At 43.8% G+C, this 14,577-nt stretch overlaps 1 protein-coding gene and 1 pseudogene across 1 annotated transcript; both read right to left on the minus strand.

Moving 5' to 3' along the window:
• Positions 1–150: 150 nt before the first annotated feature.
• Positions 151–1,280, minus strand: LOC125132706 (vomeronasal type-1 receptor 4-like). Its single transcript, XM_047790349.1, has one exon. The coding sequence runs from the start codon at positions 1,140–1,142 to the stop codon at positions 201–203; it is 942 nt and encodes a 313-aa protein (XP_047646305.1). The 5' UTR covers positions 1,143–1,280; the 3' UTR covers positions 151–200.
• Positions 1,281–12,961: 11,681 nt separating this feature from the next.
• Positions 12,962–14,124, minus strand: LOC125133255 (vomeronasal type-1 receptor 4-like; annotated as a pseudogene).
• Between the last annotated feature and the right edge of the window lie 453 nt (positions 14,125–14,577).

Genomic DNA, 14,577 nt, shown 5'->3' on the forward strand with positions numbered 1-14,577 from the left:
TAGAAACAATTCAGTTCTGTAATGCCTTAAGAGATAACTATATGCCATGACAATATGAATATAATTATTTATTTTGGAAAAATATTCAATATGTCTTGTTTTCTTTCTTTTGAAAGTCAAATTTCTGTTGGGACTCAGAGATGAACGAACAAGTGAATGAATAACTAGAAACTGAGTAGTACTGTGGAAAGACATACAATTTACATAGTTCTCATCATAGCAGGGGAATGTGCGTTCCTTATCCAGGCAAAGTAGAGCCTGTGTACAGTGGAGTCACGGCTCATGAGCAGAAAGGGGCTCACAGCTGGGAACCATGCAGCCATGATTGTACCCATGTACACAAGCAACAGGCTGGGATGTTCAGCAAGGGACAAAGTAACTTGAAAGGTGAAGGAAAGAGTGTAAAAATAGACAAAGCTGCTCACCAGGAGAAGGATGGTTTTGGTAGCTCTGGACTCAGGGGAGGACCTGGGGGAGGCACAGGACCTGTGGATGTGCTGGACCTGCTGCTTGTGTCTGTACAGGAGGAAAACCATGGAGCCACTGTTCCAGAGCATGAGCCCCAAACATAAAATATCAGGGAATATCAGCACCAGTGCAAATAATATCTTTCTAGTGTTGTTATGATTAGGAGCAGAGCAGTATCCAAAATCCTGTCTTTTTGTGATGTTTTTGTCATTCCATTTTCCATACATACGGATAGGATAAATGACATTGACCAGCATTTGGAGCATCCAGCACAGGCACATCGAGGGAACAATGTACTCGGGAGCTTTTGCTTTAAGCTCTGCCCACCTGGAGTTCTGGGGGCTGATCGTGATCACCTGAAAGACACTCAAGAGGCAGATGCTCCCCATGGACACTCCCCTCCCCACTCGGTGAAGAAAGAAAATGAGTTTGCACCCAAAATCACTGGGGGAATGTTCCCACCCAAGCGCTGCTATGGTCTGGGGGATTCCTTTAGAGAGAAGGGTCAAGACGTTGGCCACAATCAGGTGCTGAAGAATCACATCTGTGGACCGTGACCTGTACCTAGTAAAGTAAAGGATGATATAATGGCAAAGAAGAAAAAAATTCCCTAAGATTCCAACAACAGTCTGCATTACAATGATCACATCCATGGTTACATCCATGCTGGCCATCTCCCAGTTCACAGCCACTAATATTTGTCTTGTGAGTTAGATGGTCCTGGGTGGGAATATGAAGCAGGTGCTGCATGTGTGCTATCAGCTGCATCCTCCAGTGTCCACCAACCATTAATTCCCACTTAGAAAATTTATGTCATGTTTTTCAGTACTAGCATTCATAAAAATATTGAATGTATGACATTAAAGTGACTTATATGTAAAATTCCAAGTTGAATACATTACATGTGGACACTTCATTCTTCACAAATCCATGAGCCAGGGACATCTGTGACTTTAATTCTAGAGGGAACGGTAACACAGACAGGTTAGTATCTGTTGACGTGCTGTGTAGGGCAGTGAGGACTTCAAACTCTGTGCAGGAGAGTGGGCTGTTAAACACAGGGCACTGACCCACCAGGCTCTGCCACAAATCTCATTAGATCTCTTCAAATTATGATCCAGATCTATAGCTAGTCTTGATTTCACAATGTGACATATGCTTTTACGCTGGTGGTATTTTATATTTTCATTATAACACGATTCCCCTTACTTGTAAAGCTTTATTCTAGAGAGCACAATCAACTAGCAATCAGGTTTAGATACCTTAACGCATGTACATGCCCTGCTGACAGTCAAATACGTCAGGAACCTGCACCATGACAAATTCAGATAATGAGGAGAATGGCTCACAGTTAGGAGGGAAACAGAAGACGCATTTGACTTTATGGCAGAAAAGCAGGTATAGGGAATTCCCACTGTGGAATCCTGATTAGGAACCTTGAGAATGCGGGTTCCATCTCTGGCCTTGCTTGGTGGCTTGGATATCTGGCATTGCCATGAGCTGTGGTATAGGTCACAGACACGGCTCGGATCTGGCGTTGCTGTGGCTGTGGCATAGGTCAGCATCTGTGGCTCTGATTTGACTCCTAGCCTGAGAAATTCCACGTGCCACAGGAGCAGCCCCACAAACACCAAAAAAACAAAAACAAAAACAAAAAACAAAGCAGAAGGTATTATTACAACTCTTACAGGAATATAGAGTGAGCATGTGTTATTCTATAAACTTTGGGGCATAAAACACTAAGGCATGATAAAATAGTGTGTAAGGAAAACATAAATCATTATTTTTTTCAAACGTGAACTTTGGGAAAGATATGGACATACAAGACTTTTAAGCAAAGCAGCATCTGCGAGGCATACATTTTTTTTGCATTGTATAAAATGAAAGACTAGATTTTGGGATTGACAGCAGTATGTTTACTAAATGCACAGAAATAATATGATACACGCCTGAAAGCTGCTGCCTGTAACTCATGATTATCATGTCAGCTGCTCCTTAAATTTAAGAGTGACAATAATCTCACCATAGGCAACACACTACAGAGGAGTTCACTGGAGACACAATTAGTGTCTCTGATCATTGCAACAGATCGTCAGAGTTAGAGAAAACCTTCCTCTTCAAGCCACTTCCATTTAGATACACTTTGTGCCCAGGGCCAGATCACTTCGGCAGCAGCATCACATTCTTTATTACAAACCTAGGGTCATTCCTGATGCACTTCTCGACATCCAGAACACCGAGTCTATGATTCCTATTAGTCGGACACAACAGCAGATTGATTTTGCAACTACATTTTTAAGCACCAAAAAAATCAAGTCTTTTATCACTTGGGTTCAGCCACATAAAAAATCATGGTTGGTGAGGACTACATTAAAATGCATGAGGAGCCATCAGGGCCTGCTCTTGGGTCTAAGACACCACTTCTTTTTACTAGCTCGGGTGGTGCCTCCAAGGAATCCTACCTTCTGGCACTGAATTGGCCCTGGATCACGTTACTCTACACAAGATTGTCTTTTAATTTAATCACTTACCCAGATGCTTCATCTGCCTTTCCCCTACAGACTCGCTGCTCAGAGTGAAATAGAAAATTCTTACCTGCCTCCTTCCTGCTGACACAACAAATGGTTCGGTGTGATGGTCTTTAGAGCCAGTACCTGTTTAGAAGGGAGGCAGCGGAAGCCTGATATATGGGTTGGTGACTCTGTGTCCTGTCCTCCCCTCCCCTCGGAACTGCAATTATCATTTCATCTGTGGCAGCAATGGGAGTACAGTCTTGGGACCCAGGAACATCTCTGAAAACTTTTCTCTCAACTATTAATTGCAAAAACAATTACAAGTTTCTAGTTAGCTTGTCGTCCCCCCACCCCAAGAGATAACTGCAGTGTTTTTGAGAAGCATTTTCTCTCCTGTGATCCCTGGGGCAGACAGGGACTCCTGGAGGAGAGGAGGAAATGTTGACATCACTCCCATAAAGACTGGCATCGAGTGTGTGTCCCTCTGGATGCTTCTCTTGCCTCAGAGGTCTCTTCATCCTAATACTAGGACTTTCCTGATCTTCAGATGCCTGAACTGAACCATCAGGTCAAATGTTGCTAGAGAAATGGAGTAAGACAAACTACCTGGGGAGAATGTTCAAACAACGAGATTCAAGGACAAGGAGGAAGAGGATACAGCACACATTACTGACATGCTCGGCACACATCAAAGCCAAGTGAGTTGGAATAATCCGCATTCTTCAATGCCAATTAATATGGATATTGGAGGAAACTATACTTTACCATTACTGACCACCATTAGAGATGAAGTATTAGACATTAGACACAAAACAAACTCATAGAAAAAGGAGGGAAGTTTAGAAGTGTCTCAGAAATAATCACCTATGTCTGATGACTCAAGAGACAGATTCCACCATTCTCCTAGTGTCAGATGGGCCACTGCTCAAGTACTTATTCAATTGGAACAATGAGTCCACATGGTACTCTTTATCAATGATTCATCAATTAACTTGCTCTTTTATAGCATGAGTACTTCATGCTTTATAATTAAGATGGACTGGGAACTTGGGGTTAATACATGCAAACCATTGCCTTCAGAATGGTTAAGCAATGAGATCCTGCTATATAGCCCTGGGAACTATATCTAGTCACTTAGGATGGAGCATGATAATATGAGAAAAAAGAATGCATACATGAATGTGTGACAGTGTCACTTTGCTGTATACTAGAAAATTGACAGAACACTATAAACCAGCTAGAATGGAAAAAATAAAAATCATTATAAAAAAGAATCATAAATTAGGTGTTAAAAGTAATCTTTTGGACACTGCAGAAATACAAAAAAAAAAAAAACCCATAAGGGTATACTATGAGCAACTATATGCCAACAAATTTGACAACCTCAAAGAAATGGACAACTTTCTAGAGACATACAGCCCGCCAAAACAGAATCAAGAAGAAATACATCAATTGGACAGAGTGATCACTAGATATGAAATTCAATATCTAATAAAAACACTCCCAACAAACAAAAGTCCAGGACCAGATGGCTTCACAGGTGGATTCTACCAAAGTTATAAAGAACATACACCCATTCTTCTTCAACTTTTCCAAAATTGTGAAGAAGAAGAAGGAACTCACCCAAAGACATTCTATGGAGCCTACATCACCCAGCATAATGCTCCCAGGCTTCAGGTAATATTACAAGTGATGACAATCAAGACAGGATGGTACTGCTACCAAAACAGACATACAAACCAATGGAACAGAATAGAGTACCCAGAAATAAACCCAAACAGCTATGGTCAATTCATCTTCCACAAAGAAGGCGAGAATATAAAGTTGGAAAATACAGCCTTTTCAGCAAGGGGTGCTGGGAAAACTGGACATGCTGCATGTCAATAAATGAAACCAGAATACACCCTCATACCATGCACAAAAATAAATTCAAAATGGCTTAAAGACTGAAACATAAGATAAGACACCATATAGCCCCTAGGAGAGAACATAGGGAAAACATTCCCCGACATCAACCACACACATTTTTTCTTAGGTCAGTCTCTCAAGACAATAGAAATACAAATAGAAATAAATGAATGGGGCCTAATCAAACTCACAGATTTTGCACAGCAAAGGAAAATATTAAAAAGAAGATACAACCTACATAATGGGAGAAGATCATTTCAAATGATCCAACTGACAAGGGCTTAATCTCTAAAATATACAAACAGCTTATACGACTCAACAGCAAAAGCCAACAACCCAAATGGAAAATGGGCAAAAGACCTGAATAGATATTCCTCCAAAGAAGATATACAGATGACCAACAGGCACATGGAAAAACACTCAACATCACTAAGTATTAGAGAAATGCAAATCAAAACTACTAGGAGGTACACCTCACGCCAGTCAGAATGGCCATCATTAACAAGCTAACAAACTACAAATTCTGGAGAGGGTGTGGAGAAAAGGGAAACCTCCTGCACTTTTGGTGGGAATGTAAACAGGTGCAACCACTGTGGAAAACAGTATGGAGATACCTCAGAAAACGAAATACAAAACTACCATATGACCCAGTAATCCAACTCCTGAGCTTATATCTGGACAAAACTGCCACTGAAAAAGGTACATGCACCCCCATGTTCATCACAGTATTTTTCACAATAGCCAAGACATGAAAACAACCTACACATCCAACTACAGATGCACAGATTAGGAAGATGTGGTATATAGACACTATATACCAAGTAGTAATGGAATACTACTCAACCATAAAAAAGAACAAAATAATGCCATTTGCAGCAATACGGATGCAACTAGAGACTCTCACATTAAGTGAAGTAAGTCAGAAATAGAAAGACAAATACCATATGATATCACTTATACCTGGAACCCAATATAGGGCACAAAAGAACCTATCTACAGAAAAGAAACCAACTCATGGACATAGAGAATGGACTTGTGGTTGCCAAGGGGGAAGGGCAGGGAGGGGGGGGGAGGGGGAGGGACTACGATTTGGGGGTTCATAGATGAAAAATATTATACTTGGAGTGGATAAGCAATGTGATCCTGCTATATGACACAGGGAAATATATTTAGTCACTTGTGATGGAACATGATGGAGGATAACATGAGAAAAAGAATACATATGTATGTGTTTGACTGGGTCACTTTGATGTACAGAAGAAATTGACAGAACATTGTAAACCAAATATAATACTTTCAAAAACAAGCAAACAAACAATCTTTAGATTTTCCCTACAAACAAATTCACATGTCATGCAGGTTCATGATGTAATCACTGCCAACTTTTAAGTCAGGGGTTGGAGCCACTCAAGTGGATACTGGTATCGGCACACAAATGGTAAATCATTCAACACCTCAGGGCAGAAGCAAACACACATGTGCATCATACTCACATACACACAGGGACATGCTTATCATATGCATAACTCACATGGTCACACATTTATAGTGGTAAACTCATAAACATTTCCGATAATAATTGTGTGAATAGGATAACAACAGCAAAATATTTTTCATTGCAAAAAGCAACTTGTGAAGTAGGCAAATTTCCATTTCCTGGCGTTACTGTCATGGCTATGTCACATGACAGGACAAAACCGACGGTGAAGTTGAATGCAGGTTACTGACCATAGCAAACTATGTTCTGGATTGAAAGCCAGCTTCCCTCCAAATTCATACCCTGAATTCCTAAGCCCTAAGGTGAGGGTGTTAGGAGGTAGGACTTGGGAGGGGATCACGTCATGGTGATTAGGTCCGACCATCCCTCAGGATGGGATCACTGCTCTGATGCCAAGTCCCTTGCTTCCTCTCTCTCACCACCAGGTGAGGACACAGTGAATAGAGGGACATCAGGGAACCACTGAAGAGGACAAGGTGTCTCAGCAGACACGGACTCTCCCACCACCTCATCTTGGACCTCCATCCTCTAGGACAGTGAGTAAGAAATGCCTTTGTTTAAGCCACTCCAGTCAGGGGTGTCCTTGTTGTAGAGCAGCCCCCACTGACGAAGACAGGAGACTGTCCTGGAACATCCAGGTGGGTCCAGTGTAATCGCATGAGCCTTAAAGAGCTGAAGTCAGATAAAAAAGAAGAGAGGAGACCTTCAAGACAGCAAAGGATTCAGTGTGTGGTGCTGGCTTTCTTCTTCTTTTTTTTTTTTTTTTTTTTTGTCTTTCTGCCATTTTCTTGGGCTGCTCTGGTGGCATATGGAGGTTCCCAGGCTAGGGGTCGAATCGGAGCTATAGCCGCCGGCCTACGCCAGAGCCACAGCAACATGGGATCTGAGCCACATCTGCAACCTACACAACAGCTCACAGCAACACAGGATCATTAACCCACTGAGCAAGGGCAGGGACCAAACCTGCATCCTCATGGTTCCTAGTCGGATTCGTTAACCACTGCACCACAACGAGAACTTCCAGGTGCTGACTTTCAAGAGGGAAGGAGACACATGGGCATGATGAAAGGAAATGAATCCTTCAAAAAACATAAATCAGTTTAGAGACCAGGACAGCTAGGACCTCAATGTCAGCTTTCTGAACCAGTAAGCTGTGAAGAGACCAATGCGTGGGGTTTTCAGAGGCTAAATCCTGGAAATCTACTACAGAAGTAATAGAAATTTAAATCACATTACGATTTAGTAGAGATACATCTTGTGAAGGACATTAACTCAATGAATTGCTCTGCAGTTGATATCATGAAATCCAGCTGAAGCACTTCCTTAAGTTTTACGGTGATCCTCCTTTTAACGTAGTTTCCACGTGATTCTCATATTGTGTTACAATTGCACAAGAATGAAATAAATGGCCCACAATCTATTAGAATATTCTCTTCTTCCTTCAATGTGTTTACATTATGGTTGTCACACTGGTCTTACACGCCAATCAAATTTCTTTCCTCAACTGCCATCTTTGAAGGAATTATTTCCCCTTCGAAGAATAGATCTTTCCCATTCATTAAAATATCATAAATCATTTCACAGAGATCATTAAAAAAGACCCAGCTCTACTGCAGACTCACGTTTTATACACTTGAAAAGTTGAATGCCTTCTTCTGCAGACGACATGGAGCATGGATCTGTGGTGAAGCTGGTTACTACCCATGCTGATCACACTGACAGCTCTGAGACAGGAGACTGTTACACCACCATGACTGTACTCCTACTGTTGGTGCGTAATTACTGCTCTGTACTCACCAGTTGTGTCCCCTCAAATGGAGAGCTTCAAGCTCTAACCCGAAGACGAAGGCATTTGGAAGTGGGTTTTGGGGATGTGATCAGGTTTAGATGAGCCAGGAAGGGGGAGCCACCATGTTGGGTGTGTGTCCTGGTCAGAAGACACTAGCCTTATGGAGAACTGCCACCAGGGAAGGGCACCCACACCAGGGGCCCAGGGCTCTGATGGGAGATCAGTCACATACTGTGTGTGGCTGACCTTTAGTCTCAGTCACTGTGAGAGTTGGGCTGTTACTTTCATCACCAATGCCTCAAGTGCCCAACCTGACACTGTGTGGGCCAATGCCCCACCAAAAATTACACTGGGAGAGTGTCTGGTGGTCAAATCCCAAAGCAAACAAAGACACTCTGGTCAGGCATGACATTCCCAGGTTCTGGAGACCACCTTCCTGGAGCTGAGGGCCAAGGTCAGGTCTCACCTGGGCTAAGGTGACCTTCTCACTGCATCTGCCCTGTGTTTCCACGTCAGGGATGGAAGCCATGTGGTCGCCAATGCTGCTTCCAAACACACACATGAACATGGTCAGACATACATCCAAGCACAGAGCATCCACACTCACAGACTCAAACACACTCAAATGTGTATCCACACCGTCCTTCTCACACTCAGTCCCACACTCACACTCATGACACATGGACTCATCCTCACACTCTCACACCCACGCCAATGACACAGTCCCTCACTTTCACACCATCATCACATGGTCAGCAGGTGGGTTATCATTTCAGCCATGTGTTTGTATATGGAAAATTGTGCTTCTCTCCTAGACTATGAAAGCCAGAAATAGGGCAGAGCTCTTTATCCTTCTACAAACTTGACACTCCCCTTAAAAATAATATTTTATATATGAGCATTCAAAAAGTGCTGGGAGCCTTGCCACTGGAGGTGGGAGGGGTGGTGAGAAATTAGGGGTGTGAGGTATGCCTATGAGTGAGTGTGAGGCAGATGGGTGGACAAGAAAGAGTGCCTAGGTGAAGGGGTAAGATGAGATCAAAGGGAACTTGGGATTTAAGGCAACAAAGTTGAGAAAGGGAGAGGGTGAGGAGGGTAAAATGCACACAGAGTAAAATATGCAGTATGTTTAACACTTACGGAAGGTTTAAGGACACAGGGAGGTTAAGTGTGCACGGAATTTAAGGGCACAACATACACTGTCCTTGGGCAGTAAGGGACACAGCACTCATAGGGAGAGAGGGGATAATGTGGAGGGGGCGGCAGTGGGCACAATGTGTAAAGGGCACAGGTGGGTAAGGGGCAGAGGAGAGGTCATGTCCACAAGGGGTTAAAGAACACAGGGGAGGGTGTCCATATTTCAGAAGATTTGGAGATTCTTTGGATGTCGGCACACACCACTGTAACCCTTGCAAGAAGACAGAACTCTCTTCCTTAGAGCTCCAAAGTAGAGAGGGGGTCCAGGCAGACACAGGGGCTTGCACACAGGCACAGGGAAAGTTGAGGGAGAAGTGTTGGGGTGGCTGCTGTGTAGCAAGTGGGGTGGAGTTAGCTAGGTTCATAGACATCTATGTGTGAACTGGCTACTGTGAGTAACTTTGTGAAATCTAGGGCACAGAGATTTCACTCTGGTTTTGGGCACATGCCTCAGGGCCAATATAGGGGTTGCCTAGTACCTCAGAGTGTAAGAGCCCAATAGGGAAGTGCCTTGGGTGTGGACTTGATCAGCTGCTGGAGGAGTAGAAGTAAAGACCCCCTAGCCAGAAGGGCAACACTGGTCCAGGAAAGTATTAATGAATAAAATAAATATACTGCAGTGTATTGATGGGATATGAATGTCCTGTGGGTAGTTAGTGGTCCAGGATAGTAAGGAAGCATGGGAAGAGGTGCTGGATTCTTACAGGGGAGATAATGGGTTCATGGAGACAATTGGTGGTAGGAGATGGAGGCAGCTGTGGTTGGCAGCGGTCTCAAGAAGACTAAAGGACCCCAATAAAAGAGCAGCTTTAGGGGTGTGAAATGAAGACATGGGGAGATTATGGTACCCAAAGACCGATGGTTTGGATGTGAAGGGAGAGGTCATGAGGACATGGGATGTGGGCTGAGCTCTCTGGTCTGGAGCAAGTGTATTTAAAGGGAAAATGAAGGTGAAGGTCATGACAAGGAGGAGTGTTGGGCTGACATGCCCATTTGACAGTAGGAGACTTGACAAGGGGATGGAGGTGGTCTCTGGAGGTGTCCACGGAGGGGACATGTGAAGGTCCAGGGGTGGATGGGTGATGGTCCTGGATGAAGAAGTGGTTTAAAAACCTAAGAGAATGTCATTTCTCTGCTGGTAACAGTGGGTAAAGAAGTGAAGAGAGAGGCAGTACGGAGATGAAGAGGATGGAGTTGGCAAAGGGAGGCAGAGTCACTCTTACCTTCCTCCACTCAGTCATGCCCTCATTTACACTGGACTCACCACTTGCTCATGGACTGTTTCTACATGGAGCCCAGGATGAAAACTCTTGCTCATATAAAACATTCCAGGTAACCCTTTGCATTTTACACAGCGGAAAACCATAAGAAGAATTTGAATGAAAAAACACTCTATCCCTATTTTCCCATCTGTTTCCCATTTGAAATCAAGGCAGAACATGTGACCAGAGGGGTTCTGGCAGGTTGACCACCCTTTTTATGCAGTTTCAAGATTATATCTGATAACCCATCAGTAACTGCAAAAATATGACACCAAGAGTTCCCGACATGGCTCAGCAGTTAATGAACCTGACTAGCACCCATGAGGATGCAGGTTTGATCCCTGGCCTCGCTCAGTAGGTTAAGGATCTGGCATTGCTGTGAGCTGTGGTGTAGGTTGCAAATGTGGCTCAGATCCTGCATTGCTGTGGCTGTGGCATAGGCCAGCTGCTACAGCTCCGATTTGATCCCTAGCCTGGGAACTTCTATATGCCAAGGGTACAGCCCTAAAAAGCAAATATATATATATATATATATATATATATATATATATATATATATATATATATATAACACAAACACACACGATTACTATTCTTGGTTCCATGGTTTCTATAAATATTGTCACACTGAACTTACACTGTAGTGGAAGTGATTTCCACCAGGGACACGTTGAGAGAGAAATTTTCTTGTTAGTAGATATAAATCTATTGCATTTGCTAAAATACCACAAATTATTCCATAGAGGAGTTCCTGTCGTGGCTCAGTGGTTAACGAATCCGACTAGGAACTATGAGGTTGTGGGTTCAGTCCCTGGCCTTGCTCAGTGGGTTAAGGATCAGCGTTGCTGTGAGCTGTGGTGTAGGCTGGCAGCTACAGCTCTGATTCAACCCCTAGCCTGGGAACCTCCATGTGCCACGGGTGCGGCCATAAAAAGACAAAAAAAAAAATATTCCACAGAGATTATCAGTGAACACTTGTTATTCAGTGTGAACTCTCTGGATGGTTCTGAGATAGGTGGTTGCTGCACCACCACGATTGCACTCTCTTTGTAGCTGAATCACTATTACTAGGAACTAAATATTTGTGCCTCTCCAGACGCACATGTTGCAGGTCAATCCCCAACATGATGATGTTTGGAGGTGTGGCCTTTTGGGTGATTAGGTTAGTTGAGGTCATGATGGTGTAGTTTTTATTTGGGGATTAGTCCTTATAAGACTAGAGCTGTCTCCCTCTCAGCCATGTAAAATACTACAAAAAGGAGCTGTCTCTCTTGCAGCTATGCAAAAATACTACAAAAAGGTGTTTCTCTGCAAACCAGGAAGAGGAGCATTGGAAGAGATGGAATCTGTCAGCAACTTGACCTTGCATGCCCAACAGCTGAGATCACCCTTAAGACAAAATGATATTATCTCACTTCACAAATCAACACTAGAGAGTCCAACTAATAGACAGGCCATATATAGATTCTTCCCCAAAGCATACAATGGTCTCTTTCTAGTTTCACCAATCTAGGATCCAGTGATGGTTTAAGGATGGTATTTTGTTGTCTTGATTCTAGTTCCTTTAGTCTAGAGCAGTGGCCACCCTTTTCCTTATGTGGTACTGACACGTTTGAAGACTGCACACCCATTGTTTGCAGAATGCCCCTCAGTGTGGTTTCTCTGTTTCCTTCCTCCTTAGGTCGCAACACATTTGAGTAGAATTACCACACACAGCGGATGGCGGGGATTTCTTAGTGCACAGCCTCACAGGCAAAGGTCATGCCTACTTTATATTATGATGGAGGTGAAGACAGGCAGCAGAAGCTTGAGTTGATGAGGTGATGATTGGGAGTGTGGGCCTTGGATTGGTTCATCTGCACAGGGGAGGGATGTCCCATGAAGCCCTTTTCCATGTCTAAGAATTGTCAAGTCAGAGGACCGGCAGTCTCTCTCCTAGTCAGTAAGGTCAAGCCCCAAGAATACAAAACAAGAGTTTTAGTAAATATTATTGTCCCTGTGATAAATGGATGGCAAACAGAGCAAGACGGAGATGAATAAAACAGAGAACGGAGAGTCTGTCAGAACAAAAAACAACTGAGGTCCAATGAGACCTTTCTCTTCTTCAGAACAGTTCTGCCTCTTCCTCTCTTTCCTGAATCTGTCCCTATGCTGGATGATACAATTCCAGGTCCAGGTTGAAGGCCTGGGATGACATTAGAGGTAGAGAAAGAGAACCTAAAGTGAAGGGAATTCCTTGGGTCTCAGAGGAAGCTTTGGAGATGTTGGGTGTAGCACACATCTCTCTTTGTAGCCCTGTCGTGTCCTCTGCTCCTGGTATGAGTCACTAACATAGCCAAGCATGGCTTCCTTGGGGTCTGGAGAGAGTGAAGTCATGGTTCATGAGCAGAAAGGGGCTGACAATTGAAAAACACACGGAAATTAGGGCAGTAATATTCCTCAGCCACCAGCTGGGATTCTGAAAGAGCAATCACAACGTGAAAGAGGGAGGCCAGGGTGTGAAAACACACGAAGGTGCTCACCAGGGCAAGGATGCTTCCTTCGGGTGGCTCTGGACTCAGCGGAGGATCTGGGAGACACATGAACCCTGTGAATGTGTTGGAGGTGCTGCCTGTGCCTGTACAGGGTGGAAACCATGGAGCCACTGGCCTGGAGGATGAGCACAGAAAGTGAAACTTCCGGGAACACTATCAATGCTGCATAAAATGAGCCTGTGATTTTCTCATGATCTATGGCAACACAGTATCCCAAATCTCTTTTCTTTGTGATGTTTGCACTGCCCCATTTGCCAGAGACATATATACAGGAAAAATGGAACTTACAAGCATATATCGGATCTAGCAGAGAGAAATGGAGAAGCCAATGTACTTTGGGGCTTTGACTTTAAGACCCTTCCAGCAGGAGTGCATGGGGCTGATCATGATGGTCTGGAACACACTCAAGAGGCAGGTGGATCAATGGACACAGCCCTGCCGACTCTCTGAATGTACAGAAGAAGTCTGCAGGCAAAATCATTGAGAAAAATGTTTCAACCCCAAAGCTGCCATTGTGTGAGCGACTCCTTTCAAGAGAATGACCAAGGAGTTGGCGAGACTCAGGTGCTTGAGAATCACATCTGTGGCTCTCCTCCTGCATTGAGGTAAAGGAAGAGGTAAAGGTAAAGAAGGGAGACATGGGAGTTCCCATCGTGGCACAGTGGTTAACGAATCCGACTAGGAACCATGAGGTTGCGGGTTCGATCCCTGGCCTTGCTCAATGGGTTAAGGATCCAGCGTTGCTGTGGCTCTGGCGCAGGCCAGAGGCTACAGCTCCTATTAGACCCCTAGCCTGGGAACCTCCATATGCTGCGGGAGCGGCCCAAGAAAGGGCAAAAAAAAAAGACCAAAAAAAAAAAAAAAGAAGGGAGACATTGCCCAGAATTCCAGTCCCAGACTGTGACATGAAGATTATTCCTACCAACAAACCTCTGGAGGCTATTTTTTCATTCATGTTGCTTTTCTTTAAATCATGGAACACTCATTCTTCTGAACATGATGTGTCAAGGATGGTTTTTGACACCAGGAGTGACATAACTTGTATGCTCTTTCTGGTTTGCAAAGATTTCACAAGACAGGGAGTGATGGAGAGACAGGTGGTATATTTCATGGAAAAGTCAGCAATAAGGATGAAGTGGCAGTAACCTGGTTGAAACAACGACAACTGCAAATAAACTGAAAGAAAGCAAAATACAACATTTTAAAATAAGCTGACATTTGGGGTTCCAGTCGTGGCTCAGTGGTTAATGACTCCAACTAGGAACCATGGGGACGTAGGTTCAATCCCTGGCCTTGTTCAGTGGGTTAAGGATCTGGCATTGTGAGCAGTGGTGTAGGTCACAGATGCAGGTCGAATCCCTTATTGCTGTGGCTGTGCTGTAGGCCAGCAGCTACAGCTTTGATTCGA

The sequence above is a fragment of the Phacochoerus africanus genome, chromosome 8, assembly GCF_016906955.1.
Source record: "Phacochoerus africanus isolate WHEZ1 chromosome 8, ROS_Pafr_v1, whole genome shotgun sequence".
In the NCBI taxonomy this organism is placed as follows: domain Eukaryota; kingdom Metazoa; phylum Chordata; class Mammalia; order Artiodactyla; family Suidae; genus Phacochoerus; species Phacochoerus africanus.

Bases quoted from the DNA above. Each gene is read 5' to 3' on its own strand.
- LOC125132706 (XM_047790349.1), bottom strand. From the start codon at position 1,142: ATGGCCAGCATGGATGTAACCATGGATGTGATCATTGTAATGCAGACT.